We start from the raw sequence: 14667 nt of genomic DNA on the forward strand, positions 1-14667 counted from the left end.
TGTTTAGTTTAATATTTTGATTTCCTTTTTTAATTTTTGTTTTAGTGAGCTTGGAGTTTCAGTTTTTCTCTTTGCTTTTCCTCTCATAGGTAAGTGATAGAAAAGTTTTTACTTTACTAATTTCTTTGTTTACACATCAAAGATTTTGTGGCAAGATTACAAACTTTGGCCTTTATCCAATATATATCTCGCGCGGATTCAGACATTAAGTAATCCTATGTATCTCAAACTCAGGTGGGCTTGAATTAAAATTCTCCTGGCTCAGGCAGTCTCGAACCTCCAAAAACAAGCCAGAGCTTATCTCTAGTGTATAAGCAACATAAGATAAAGCTCCAAAGAAATATTTAGAGCTATGTCACAACCCTGTTAGCAAAAACCTTCTAGGAACTGCAGATTATGACAGGATCAGCAGATTATTTTACACCTCAGATTTTTTAAAAAAAAGCTGAAAAAAAATTATACGTAGAAAATTCAGAGATTAAATTTAAATGAAAGTTCAAATGAAAAAGAAAAGTTATATCCATTTCAATACTGAAAAATACTAAATAATTTTTCTTTCTTCAAATTTGTTTCAAAAAGGCATACACATCATTGTCTTACAGGTGCATGCTCAGGTTTATTCTTGTTCTAACATCATTTGCAAAAGAGAAGATAGAAGTGGGACAATCTAACCTTTCTCAATTATAACAATTTTCTGATTTTCTTTTTTAACATTAAATTCTAAATTTAAACCACTAACTGTTCAGTATTTTGTAATTATTTAGCTGCAAAGTACAGTCGGTAAAAAAAGTATTGGCACATCAATATAGTTTCAAATATTTACGCAACGAAAAGTTCTAACTTTACCAATTAAACTATATTACACTCAATTTTCAAATGAAAACTAAATCACAAAATATAAAATTCCTGTCATTGTTAACAAAATATTTCCATAGAAAAAACACATTTTATTTTACAAAAAAAATATTGGCACACTCGAATTGCATTACTACCACTACAGATAAGAAGAATAAAACCTTATATTCACTTACTGAAACCGATTCATAACTTGTACTAAGACTAGAGTATTAAGTTACGTTCAGTGTTATTTTGAATTTCTCTATTCATTAAGTATGAGTCCGAAGAAGTGTGAAATTCCAGGCTCCACTCGAGAAAAGATAATATGTCTCCGTGAATTAGGAAAAAGTTATCGGGATATTGGAAAAAAGTTAAAATTGAGCTTTTCAACAGTTCGTTCCATTATTAAAAAAGTGGAAGAAACAGGATCCACGAAAAATAAACCCCGATCTGGTCGCCCAGTCAAAGTAAATGACAGGGAAAGGAGGCATGTTGTTAAAATGGCCCTACGAAATCCAACTCAAAGTGCTCGAAATTTAGCCAACGACTTTGCGTCAACTTCTGGCAAGTCAGTGACGCCACAAACTATTAGAAATGTTCTCCATATGAGTGGTCTTCGGGGTAGGAGGCCAAGGAAGAAACCTTTTATTAGCGAGGTTAATAGGAAAAAGAGTCTTGAGTTTGCTCTGACCTATCGAAGTAAGCCAATGGAGTTTTGGAAGCAAGTTATTTTTTCTGATGAGAGTAAGTTTGAAATATTTCGGCCAAAAAGCATTTTAACTGTTTGGAGGAAAAAAGGTACTGCTCTTGATCACAAAAATATCTTGTCAACAATTAAGCATGGTGGGGGAAATGTGATGGTTTGGGGCTGTATGGCGCATAATGGGGTTGGAAATTTGGAAGATATTAATGGTAGGATGACAGCTTTATCGTATATAGAGGTTTTGCGCCGTAACTTGAAAAGCAGTGCTAGAAAATTAGGCCTCCAAGACACCTATATATTCCAGCAAGATAATGATCCTAAACATTCCGCGAATGTAACAAGGGAATGGTTGCTTTATAATGCACCAAGAAGGCTACGCACTCCCCCCCCCCAATCTCCTGATCTGAACCCGATCGAACATCTTTGGCACCATCTAGATCAAGAAGTAAGGAATAACCACATTACGGGTAGAGATTCTTTAGAATCTACATTGATTCATTCCTGCAATAATATTTCCTCAAATATTACCAAAAAGTTAGAAGAATCTATGCCACGAAGATTAGAAGCAGTCATTAAGGCCAATGGATTGCATACAAGATATTAAAAAGCAAATCACCGATAATGAAAAATGTTTTTATTTGTTTCACTAAGTGTGCTAATACTTTTTTTGCAAAAATATAATAATGTTTTTTTGTTTTAGATTCTGTAAAAGCAAGTGTGCTTTTTATTTTCACTTACTTTTGTTTTTACTATAATAAAGGTAAAGAAAATCCTAGTTTGGTTATTTTATCTTGCAAGAATTTTAAATTAGCTTAGTGTGCTAATACTTTTTTTGTCAACTGTATATGTAATAGTATGGTAATGATTTGGTTGAAGAAATTTAAAATAAGTGCAAATCAAGAAACCATAAAATTCAATTCTAATCATTTCTTCCTTTTTACAGATTTTAATTTAATGTTACCATCTGCCTGTCCATCCTTTTTTTTTAACAGTTTTTCCTCCTTTTGATTTCTTAGAATAAGCATCTGTTTCTGCTTTTGATAGACAAAGTTAAATTATAATTGTATAAAATACACATTAAATTTAAATAAAGTTTAATATAATTTTTATAATACCTAATATTTACAAATTTTGCTTACAAGTTAGATAAATCCTAATTTTTAAAACAATAATCTTTTTCATTGCGTAGTGGTTGAAAATAAATCAGGATTTTTAAAAATAATGCTGCAGATTGACTCTGCAAATTCTGTTACCAGAGTCACAACTAATCAAATCTAAATTATAACACCAAATTCTTAGTTTTAAAAATTTATTCAACTTTTAATGAAATTAAAATTTAGCTCTTTTTGTTGAAATTTATATTATCTAACATTTTTATTAAGTTAACACTGTGAATTAAATACATGCCAGTGATTCCGCTTTTGAACTTTAACACATCAAATATGCCAAAAATTAAAGAGGACATGCAAAAAAGTCATGAAGCATCCTCTAAGACACATTATTCTCTAGAAGGAGAAAAAAAATTATGAGCCAGCATATTTATTCAGAGGTAGAATTATAACCAAACTTTAAAAATGTATATTAAAGTAATTCTTTTTCTTCTTTATTAAAAGCCGAAAGTATAACTTATTACAAATCTGAGTATCAAATAAGACCTTTAGTTTTCTCCATACGTACTTCCTTGATAAGTCCTAATTATAAACCTTCACTTTGATTGCTTAAATAAAACTATTCTTGTTTTGAAATTCTTTGTTTTGTCTATCAATAGATTGAATATTTACGAATGTGAATGGTAACAGATGGATAAAGAGGTAGAGAATTCATATTTTGAATAAGGAGCTGTATTAAGTAAAGAGAGATACTGGGTTCTAAAGCCCCTAGTTTCATATTCTAGCAAAATCAATGCAAAGCTCAACGTAACAAACAAACAAACAAAATTTCACAAAAAATATATTTTTTCAAACAAATTAAAGAAATATTGAAAGCATTGCACATAAATAAATACATACTCTTTGATACCAGGTTTTCTCTTTTTTATTGCTTTACTAGTATCAGTACCTAAAAGAGAAAATTTTCAATCACTTAATTTTAAAATAAATAAAAAGATAAGGTACCGTCATTCGGGGCTACTTTGTGCAGCGGGGGCTACTTTGTGCAAATTCGAATTTGGCATTTTTCAAGTGCTGCTATTCAGTATTATGTTTATTTCACTTTAAAAATGTGTGGAATTTGAAGATAGAAGTCTCTTCTATTACTACAAACATTTATTCGAATTTTAAAACGATCTCAGAGTGTGTTTCATTCATCCAATGCCAACAACTTTCCGAGGATGTCGGATGTCGAAAAGTGTGCGTGGAAACTTTAGCTGTGAAATGCAAAGACGTTGATAAAAAAATTGTCGTAAGTGCAAATTTTTTTATTTATATATTAATAAACAATTATATCATGTTAGCGTTAAAAAAATTTGAAAATTAATAACAAATAAATGGAAAATGAAAAAAAATGCATTTTGGGGCTACTTTGTGCAAAGTTTCATTCGTTTTTTTTTTTCGACAGAAAAATGGTCAGACGTTATAAAAAAAATACCTGGAACGAGAAACTACCGTGATTACACTTTAGAAAAGCTGCAACAATGTTTGCAAGCAGTTGTTGGAGGTATGTCGATTGCAGAAGCTTCTAGGAAGTACAAAATCCACAGAAATACTATCTCCAATAAAATTCACAAGAAACACGTGAAACTTCCTGGTAAACTATTATTTTTCTTCTACAAAGATTTTTCTAATGATTTAATCAAACAATTTAACACATAAAAATATATTTAATAGGACATTGGGTAATTTTGACAGAAACTGAAGAGCAAGTTCTGTCATGTTCATTCAAGGATGTTATGTTCAAATTTAACAATATTATAAATGTTAATGAATATGTAATAATTATTATTTTTAAAATTTCATCCATCTCAATGTTTAAAAATGTATATGGTTTTCTTTTGTTTAAACTCAAATGTTTTGAAATAAACATTCTTTTTAAGAAAAAAATTCTTCAAAAAAATGGTTTCTTAACACTGAAAATTATTTTCAAACTAATATCTTTACATATCTTGATGTTTTTGTCTTTAAAAATGTCAACAATTAACTTTTTTAACAATTTTATATCAATATTTTACTAAAAACATGATTATTAAACTGAATTCCTATCGCTGCACAAAGTAGCCCCATTTGGGGGCTACTTTGTGCAAGGTATGTTTTGACTTATTATTCGTAAATATTACATACAAATAATGCCAATATTTATCAAATTCACTCGTCTGAGTCCAGTTATGAATATAATATCGATAAATTTTACTAAAGTTTGAATTAACATAGTTTTTTTACATGTCAAAGTTCAAAAACTGCGAAATCCTGCACAAAGTAGCCCCGAATGACGGTATTTACAACAAAAAAAAAATTTAAATGCACTCAAATCACTTCAATAAAAGGCGTTAGTTGAATAATGGGAAAAATTAATTTTCATCTATTTTGAGACATAGAAAGTGAAGCTAACTCTATTTCTTAATAAATGGAGTTAGACTATTATTCCTTTAAAAGTAATTCTATAGAAGGATTATGTAAAAAGAAGAAAAATCAAATACAAAGCATTTTAACTGCCTTATAATCAAAAAAATAATGTGAATATGTTGAAAGAGCAACATATTATTGTTCTAACTTAAGATCACTTACCTCAGAGTTTAAGAGGCTATAGAAACAAGGAAAAATTTATTTCAAAGAAAGGAATTTTAAACACTTCTTTCGCCAACTTGAATTAAAATCTGTCTTAAATGCTTGGCCTATACCCCTGTTTGAAATGGTTTAATCTCGTAACAACATTGTTCTAAACTAATGGTCACCAATCTTATGGTCCTCAAGGAACACCAAGCGAAGAATATTTAATATCGTAAAAAACTACCTCTTGTTTGTTTCTTTTGGAGAGGGAAAAATTTTCAACCTGGGTTTTTAAAAAACGGATGTATATCAATGCTTTTTAAAAATTGTAATCATTAAAAAGTTATTCAAAGTGGCAAGTTTTCAAATGATCACACAGTATATTTTCAATCTAAAGTCAAACGATAATGATTCATTAATGTATATAAATCAGGGTTGGCAGGTTTTTGACATGTGACAGTTTTTGACAGTTTAAACCATGGTTTAAACCGTCACGTCAAAAACCTCACTGTCAAAAATGTCGAAAATGTCAAAAACCTATATTCATATGTGAAATTTAATTAATACATAAAATTTATATATTTTTTATAAAGGATAGTGTTTCTAAATATGTTCGGTGCTCGACTTCGCGTGCAGGTCGTCGGGCTACCGAAGCGGGGGTGCCATCCCCTCTGCAGAGGATCAAAATTGTGATGGCATGTCTTCGGATCATCCTCAGGGATGTTTCCCAGACCGTCGCCAATAGCCCATTGTGTAGCTCTAGTGCCACGTAAATGAACAACAACAACAATCTAAATATGTTCTAGAAAAAATAAATTTAAAATTTTGAAGAAACACTTATATTTTGAATAGTAACCAAAATCTTGTACTTTTGAAAGCTCACATCTTTTGTAATATTATGTATTCATTTTCATGTGTTATTGAAAGTCTGCAGTGATATTATTAAGAAATTTATTTATAACCAAATTTAGTGTATAGTATAGATTATACTAAAAATTAGACATTTTTAAAGATAAACATTAGCAGTTTTGCACATTAGACATCTTTTAAAGAAAAATCTTTTTAATATTCTTTTAAATCTTCTTAATAATCTTTTTAACATAAGACAATATAAATTTAAGTGCTTTCTGTTAAATACACAGAGTAGTTAGTGTCGATTTACAGTATATTCAGCCTATTCATTTACTATGCTGAAAATTTAGTTTATCCAAATACTTGTGAATTTCATTTTGCTGAATACTATATACATAGTTTTGTTGAATATCTAAATATTCAGCTGTTGAATAATTACTTCTTGCTTTCAAGATATGCATTATTTGTATTCTTAATACAAGTGGGGGAAAAAAATTAAGAGGTAAAAATTGTTTTAAAATGATAAGTGTAATAATTATAAATAAATATAATAAACAATATGAATTATATTTATCATTATTCACAAATATAACTACTTTTAAATTCAAATTAACAATCTGGATAATAAAGATATTCGGTATAACATTAAAAATTTTTTTCATACACTTGTATCAAGTTTGTATTTATACAACATAACTTGTAAGTTCTTTATAAATATTAGTTATATGTTCCTTATATGTCAAAAATGCATAGTAATAAACTTTTATTTTTCTTAAGTATCAAAAAAAAATTTTTTTTTTCAAAATATAAATATTTAAAAAAATTTTGTGCAAAATTTTTCTGCACATGCATTTGAATATAAATTTCTGAGATTTTAAATCTGTTATTTTACCTTAATTTTAATTAAAAAATATTTTAAAACCTGCTTATTACCTATAGTAAAATTAAATTTCAATATAATGCATGGCAACTGTTGGTAGTTTTGAAGTTTATATATTTTTTTGGCAAACTTTAGTTTTTGACATTTTTGACGGTTTAAACCAGTATTATACCCTTGTCATGTCAAAAACCACTTTTTGACGTCAAAAACCCAACCCTGATATAAATATGTAATAAATATATCAAATTATATATTTATTGATTATTTATAAAATATCAAAAAATATACTTAAAATATATTAAATAATAAAATACTCAAAATATTATGTAAATAGATAATTAATGAAATTTAATTCAATATTTTTAAAATATAAATTAATCTAAAAAATGTCCCTTTAAGTTAATAAAAAATTTCATCGTTTTTAGCATGAAACATAGCAAATCAAAAATTAAATTAAAAGAAAACAAATAAAAAATACCTCCCAATAATCTTTCCATTAGAAAAAAGTAATATTTGACTTAGAGCAGATGAATATCTTTTCTCATAAATATGAAAAGACAGACCACTTCAATTTTTCTAAAACTAAAGAAAAAGAAAATTTTAATTTTTGAACCAAAAAATTACAATAATGAAACAATAAAAAGTATTGTTTTACTATAGGTTGCATATAATGACATAAACATAATTTGAATATACCATAAAAAAAATGCTAGAAAAGGAAACAGGAAGATCTAATCTTTAAATAAATTCCTCAAAATTAATTTTTTAAATTTTAAACATTTATAGCACTAGTAATGTGCAAACTTAACATTAATACCGAAAGAATTTATTTATATACTTATTACAAAAACTAAGATTTGAAACCTATTTAATTTATTAGAAATAAACTGACAAGAATAATTTAATGACAATTTGAAAAACAACTAAACAATAATTTGAATTCAGATATGTGTAGCATAATAAACAAAAATTGAAAGAAAGAAGGTACATAAAAATTTGATTTTTATAAAAATTACTTTCTCCCAATATCATTTTATGTACTTCCTATCTTAAAGAAAGACAGATCTTCATCTGTTAATTTAATTATTTTAAAATTAAATTGTTAAAAATAATGTTAATTATTTTAAAATTAATTTCTTTAATAACTATTGAAGAAATTTTATTAAGACTCATGTAAGATGATAGAGGAAAAAACTATACATTCTCACATTTCAACTAACACGTCAGTGGTAGATCAACCAAGCAAAGAAGCAAAATATAAGGCTATTTTTAAAAATATAGAATTTTCGCAATGTTTTTTTTTCTTTCAATTTCTTTAAAAATGTAAGATTTATTCAACAACTTCTATGCACCTGAAATAAACAGAATTCTGAAAGAAACCATTTAAAATCTTTTTAGTTGAATAATTATTTTTATTATAAAATATAGGGGAGAGTGGGGATGAATGGGACAAATTTCATTTTATGATCAATATTATTGAAAATTAACACTTTTCAATTTTTTCACTTTATCCATACGATAATTTGAATCATCAGCTATCCATAAAGATGCACTCAATCAATCAGCTGTAGTTTTAACTTGCAAAAATATTGCTTCTTAAAAAGTATGTTTTTTGTCCCATTCATCCCAATGATGGGGATGAACGGGACAGTAAGGGGGATGAATGGGACAAGTTTATGAAATGAGGAGATACTTTATTTGACTTTGATTCAGATGATAAGTAGTAATTGTTAACTTAACAATACAAAGGATTTACAAATAAAAATATTACAAATGCAAAATATTAACAAATAAAAGTATTACAAGTAAAAATATTACAAATAAAAATATTACAAATACAAAACATCAGTAATAGACAAGTTCAAATAGAAAAGAAATAAAAATTTATTTAACATTGCATGAATTAAAATCAACTTGAAAACTTAGTTGAGTTATTTGTCTTTCTGATCCACCAGTGGAGATAGGTTGGGGAAGTGTGCATTCGACATCCGACAACAAAATATCTGAAATTTCATTTCCGTGAACAAATTTGTTTGCTCCTACTCGTTTTAAAAATTTTACTTCAAATTCGTCCTTAGAACTAACATTTAATACTTCAGAAATATAAAAGTGAATAGCTTTTTTACCAGCTACTACTGCAGGTAGTCTCCGATATTAATGTCTTTCTCTAAACTGTCAAGGACAGGATCATAATCCATATTAATTTCATCATCTGTACTGTTTGAATAAACAGGATCAGCTACATCGGATTCAGAACTACTAAATTGCAGCCTTTTAAATCCCTTTCTTGGCTTTTTACTCTTTGACACTCTAAATTTCTTTACTTTTGCCATCTCTTGTTGTTCAATAACTAGCTTTTCTGGCGTATCTGTCAGCACACGGCACCTTCCTCATTTTCTTCCTTTACGCCCTGCCTTTCTGGGAGAGGCTTTTGGGTATGGTCGAATACCTGTGAGAGGACTTTGTGAACACACAGAAATTTCTTCAGGTGGTCCAGAGAGACTTGAGCATGGTTCTGTTGGGACTTCGCTGGCTATAGGCCTATCTGTCACCAAGGCTGCAAGAAAGTCAGTATTAGAGAAAATTTCTGAATTGTAGGGATATATGCCAGTTCTATTGAAAGAAGAAATTATATTCTCTTTTGAAAATCCAAATGTAAATGCTTCATTCGAAAGCTTAGCAATGTTATAAATTCTCATGGTCTTTCCTGGATTGTTTGTCATCCAGTTATTTTGCGCAATGCGATACTTCATTTTGAAGGCACTGTAAACTGCGACGTCCAGTGGTTGCATTCGATGTGTACAATGTGGAGGAAAAGTTAAAATCACAACATCATTCTCCTTTGCAAAGGAAATGACTGGAATATTAACATGACTGTCATGATTATCAATTATCAATAATACGTGTTTTTCTTTAGTGCATTTGGTGTATTTGACAAAATGTTCCATTGACTTCCGAAAATTTTCAGCAGTCATCCAGCCACTTGGATGAGCTAGACCTAAACTTCCTGATGGTCCATTTTCAAGCATAAAATTCTTAAAATTAACCCGAGGAAAAGCATAAACAGGTGGAATTGTATTTCCAATGGCATTTATGAAATTTAACATCGTAACTAATTGCCCCCGTTCTGCTGATGTAATTTGGCCAACTTGTTTTGTTCCTTTTGTAGCTATAATTTTAGGACATTCAGTCACTGTACTTAAGCCTGCTTCATCGCAGTTATAAATATCTGCTGGTTCAAATTTATATTTTTGCAGCAGACCTTCTAATTTCTGGAAAAAAATGGACACGTTGTTTTTGTTGAAGCTACATGCTCTTGCCTGACTCGTACTTTCTCTTATAGATAATTATATAGATAGATAATTCTCTTTGTCTATCTAGAAATCCTGACAACCAATCTTTACTAGCAATTTCATTTTCTTGCCATGCGACAGGCGCCTTTCCCAAGAAATTGGCAGATTCAAACGCAAGTTTCCTTGTTTGAATAGTTGTTAACCCATAGCACATTTGGGAACAGGTTTTCAAATACCCACACAGTTCATTTTTCTCATTAACTGAAAATATTCTTCTATTACCAATGTCTGGGTTGGGCTCATACGATTCTGTAGTAGGAATCTGTTTGGCTACTGTCACATGACGACTCACTGTTGATTTTGACATATTAAAAGCTTTTGCACCATTTCTTATCGACATTCCTTTTGTAAGCACTTCATTGAAAGCTTCTTTAATTGTGGGTATCGAAGCTCTTACTCTATCTGTTTTCTTTTTCCAGTTTCGAGGCATCCTATGAAAGTTAAATGTAAAATAATTTAATTACATAGCAATACGCTTTGCTGTATATAAGTATAGGTATTACAAAATAAATAAAATATTAACTTTTTACTAAAAGTAAATTATTTGAAATAGATTAAAATGCAGTATATATTAAAAAAGTATTTAGTTTGAAACTGATGAGAAAAAAAACTCAAAATTTCAACTAATCAACTTAACAAAAAAATAATTTCAAGATATAAATGTTTTATTATTTTAAAATATATATTTATAAAGTTTTGCTAGTTATAAAGTTTTGTTAGTGTAATATTAACAAATTTGTTAAAATAATGGAAAAGAAATACACTGAGAAATTAAGTTGAATATTGCAAGATAGTGATGCAAAATTTTCAAGTTATATTAAGAAGGGGATGAATGGGACTGTCCCATTATACCCCCAGACAATTGTCCCATTCATCCCTGTACCCACTTGTTGAAATAAATTAAAAAGTAGGCCTAAAAAAAGGAAGTGAATATTCTCTATTCAAATTGATATTGACACTAGAATAAGTAGATTTTTAATATATTGTAACATTATTAGCTTCAAGTAAATATTTTTTTTAAAAAACTATATTGTAATGAAAACAAAAAATCTTACTTTTGATATAGAAAAACACACTTTGAGGTCCTGTTCAAACAAGCATGCAAGCTTTTGATTTTGGTGTTAGTCTGTAAATTAGGCTGGGTGCTGCCATCTGCTAAGTGAAGTATCAAACATTTGAAACAATATATAGGCACAAAAAATTCAATTGTCCCATCCATCCCCCGTCCCATTCATCCCCACTCTCCCCTACACATTGATTAATAAGGTAGGATCCCATTTCAAACAATTTTGAATGTAAAAGTTTTAAAAATCTTATCCTATTTTATAATAATTATTTTAATCATATAATTACATTATCAATTACATACATTAACATATTATTACAAATTATTATACATTTAATAATAATAATAATCGATAATTTAAAAAAAAATAATAATTTTTGTTTAAATCAAATAATATTAAAAAATAGGAAGATTTTGGCATTTTTATCTGCGGCAGTAAAATTGCAGCAAGAAACTAAAAAACATTACATAAGGGGATCAATTCAAAGATTATAACTACATTTTCCTTTTAAAAAAGTTTGAAGCCCATTTTGCACTGTTAAGTTTTCACTTTTTTAACAAATTACATTTCAGGTGCATGTTTCCAATATGAAATAGCTATTACTCTTATTGACTTTGAAAGATTTTAATTTCATTTATGAAAAAAACTTTACATTGATGTTTAATGTAGGGTATTACAAATAAAGCATTATTTAATGCTTATTAAAACTGTTTCTTTAACTTTTTTGTGTAAGAAAGACATAAGACAAATAAAAATAAAAAATTTTTAAAAAAAGAAGAAAAAAAAGCAACTTTGAAACATTACTCTGTAAAATAGTCTAAAATAAACTATCAATATTTAAATACTTAACAGATTTTTCTAGGAAAACCACAAATATAAAATTTTCTTCACAACATAATCATAACTATTGATTATTGGAAAAATTTTAAAAGAAAATTAAACAAATAATTCTAACTACATTTCTGCTGTATACATATCAACGCTGTAACAGATTTTAAAATTATTACAACTCTATGAAAACAATGTAAATTAAAGTAAAAATTTGCATCGCATTTTAAAAAGGTCAACATTAAAATACGATGATACAACTTGATAAACACCTCACAACAGTTCCGCCAAAAATCAATAAAACCTAAGAAACTGTTTTGGCATCCAAACAGTATTGAACTTAAGATGGCCTTATATTATGTAAGAAACCATTTAAAGATGCACATAATTAAAATTCCAACCTAGGTTTTTTATTTGCGAAAGGCCTACCTGGTAGTGGCTGAGATGAGGTTGGTGCAGCGGTAGTTGCCATCTAATATTCACGATGACTTTGGTGTATTTATTGGCCTTACGCCACTTAAGGCCCAGGTATTTGAATGTGTAAACAATATCATGAAGGTATGTTTACAAAAAAAACAAAAATGAAATTTCATTCCAACATCCAAAACACTACGGCAGTCACCGTTGTTAAACGACAGTAGGGTTATCAGACGTAACTAACTAAATTCCATATTTGGCGAAAAGCTTTCTTCCAATGATTTCTCTAAACAGCTGGCGAACTTTTTGGCTATCTTATGGTCGGAGTGACGGGGGAAAAAATATTCCATTTGTTTCTCTAAGCATGGGTCACGGACTTAACTTTATATTTTGTTTTACTGTGCAAAATCCACAAGATTTAAAACGTTGAAGTTACTAGATGTGTGTTGAAAAGTGTACAGGGATTACGATGGAATTATTAAAATATTAACATTCGATAATTAGTTCAAGAATTACGAATTACGCAAGGGAACAATTTTATTTTTGTTTTCAACAGCAAGCAACTTTTTAACTGATCTTCGATAATTTCATATTGCTGCTTCCAAATATGCAATCTGTTTCTCTTTCTTTCTCCAAGTGTCAGAAAAATTATTTAAAAGAGAAAATAGCATTTTCCCCCTCAAGTGTAAGAGTTAATTAACTGGGGATCAAATTTTTTTATGGATTTATACAAAAATTTGATCTTTGCCTGATTTGATTGAGGGAATTTCATATCTGAAATTAATTTCGCACCAAGAGTTAGATTTTTTTATAAATGAAATTTTTAGTCAGTTTTGCCAGATTGGGCTACAAGTAGCGGATTGGGCTACTTTTAAGAGTCCCCGCTACTGAAAATCGAATTTTGGCTATCCGCTACTTTTTGGGCTACTCATTATTTTTCGAACGCTACAAATCTTAAAAATGCGCTACTTTTTTTAGAACAGAAATATTTTTTTCCCTTCCCATTATAAAATGATTCTGAAAAGTCTGCAGTTTCTTCGCCTTTTTTAAAAATGAAGCCTTTTTTTTTGTTGTTAAAAACGCATCTGCTTCAGTTGTGGATTCATGATTTGTTTTGCTGCTCGGAGTCTATTATCTTTCCATATCTATGCTTCAAATCATGAACTCGTGAAATCGAAAAGATATATGGGTGATTCTTTGGAAACATGACAATTCGGAGAAAAAAAATTTCTTCAAATTTCAAGTCTTCAAAATAATTTTTTTTTTTGTATATTTATTTAGTTGCATTTATTAATATCTTACAGATAGCAGTGTTGTTTATTGACATTGCTCAAGAAAAAAATAAAATAGAAATTCACCAAATTTTGAATGGCAGGAAAATGACTAGATGGCCAGGAAAATGACATATTAGCTTTGATGTTAAGAAAACAGTCATTTTAAGCTAAAAGTAAGTAACTCAACTTAAGAAACTCAAAAAAGACAAAGTTGAGAAGTTAATTTTAACTTTTTTATGTAAATAAATTCCAAAAATAATTGTTGTGAACAATTCTAATAAATTAGTTAAATATAATTAAAGTGAGAGAGTAACACACACATTGAGTTAGTTTTTAATTTTACTACACTTTAATTTGCAAAGAAATAGTTAAAACAAAGAAAACAAAAAACTTTGTAAAATTTCATTAATCTTGAAGCTTTCAGGGGAAATGCCTGGAAGATATTGGGTAAGAAGCAGACATTTTTGAATTTGTGACATTCTAAGAAATTCTGACACAGTCTTTTTTCCCTGGCCACTTAAAGTGATTAGCAGTCTGTTTGCCATCACGAATAATAAAGTTAACTTTAATATCTTTATGAACGACTACAAAAGCTTCTCCTACAGTAAAAATGATAATCTTAGGAATTTTTAAACTAATTTTATAAAAATTTACATTAAAATTAATTTTATAATAATTTACATCGGAAAATTTTTTATAATATTATTTAAATTTAAAATATTTCAAACCATTTTATTTTACCACTTTATTACATT

The 14667-nt window shown here is 28.5% G+C and overlaps 1 protein-coding gene across 15 annotated transcripts in view; it reads right to left on the bottom strand.

Annotated features, from left to right (window-relative positions):
• Nucleotides 1-12890, bottom strand: part of tgo (Aryl hydrocarbon receptor nuclear translocator homolog tgo) — a 116763-nt gene extending 103873 nt beyond the window's left edge. Inside the window, exons 1-4 of one of the 15 annotated variants that reach the window (XM_071178559.2) lie at nucleotides 12651-12867; nucleotides 8182-8325; nucleotides 7452-7555; nucleotides 3550-3598 (exon numbers count right to left, since the gene is read on the bottom strand). In XM_071178559.2, coding sequence (XP_071034660.1) covers nucleotides 3550-3598; nucleotides 7452-7470 — 68 coding nt within the window. In that variant the 5' untranslated portion in view covers nucleotides 7471-7555; nucleotides 8182-8325; nucleotides 12651-12867. Of the gene's footprint in view, nucleotides 1-3549; nucleotides 3605-7451; nucleotides 7556-8181; nucleotides 8326-11381; nucleotides 11474-12243; nucleotides 12262-12493; nucleotides 12611-12650 lie in introns of those variants that run through there. The other 14 variants (XM_071178558.2, XM_016068683.4, XM_071178562.2 and 11 more) reach the window with 14 other exon arrangements.
• Between the last annotated feature and the right edge of the window lie 1777 nt (nucleotides 12891-14667).

The sequence above is a fragment of the Parasteatoda tepidariorum genome, chromosome 6 (genome assembly GCF_982258835.1).
Source record: "Parasteatoda tepidariorum strain Cologne lab strain chromosome 6, Ptep-v5.0, whole genome shotgun sequence".
Lineage (NCBI taxonomy): Eukaryota > Metazoa > Arthropoda > Arachnida > Araneae > Theridiidae > Parasteatoda > Parasteatoda tepidariorum.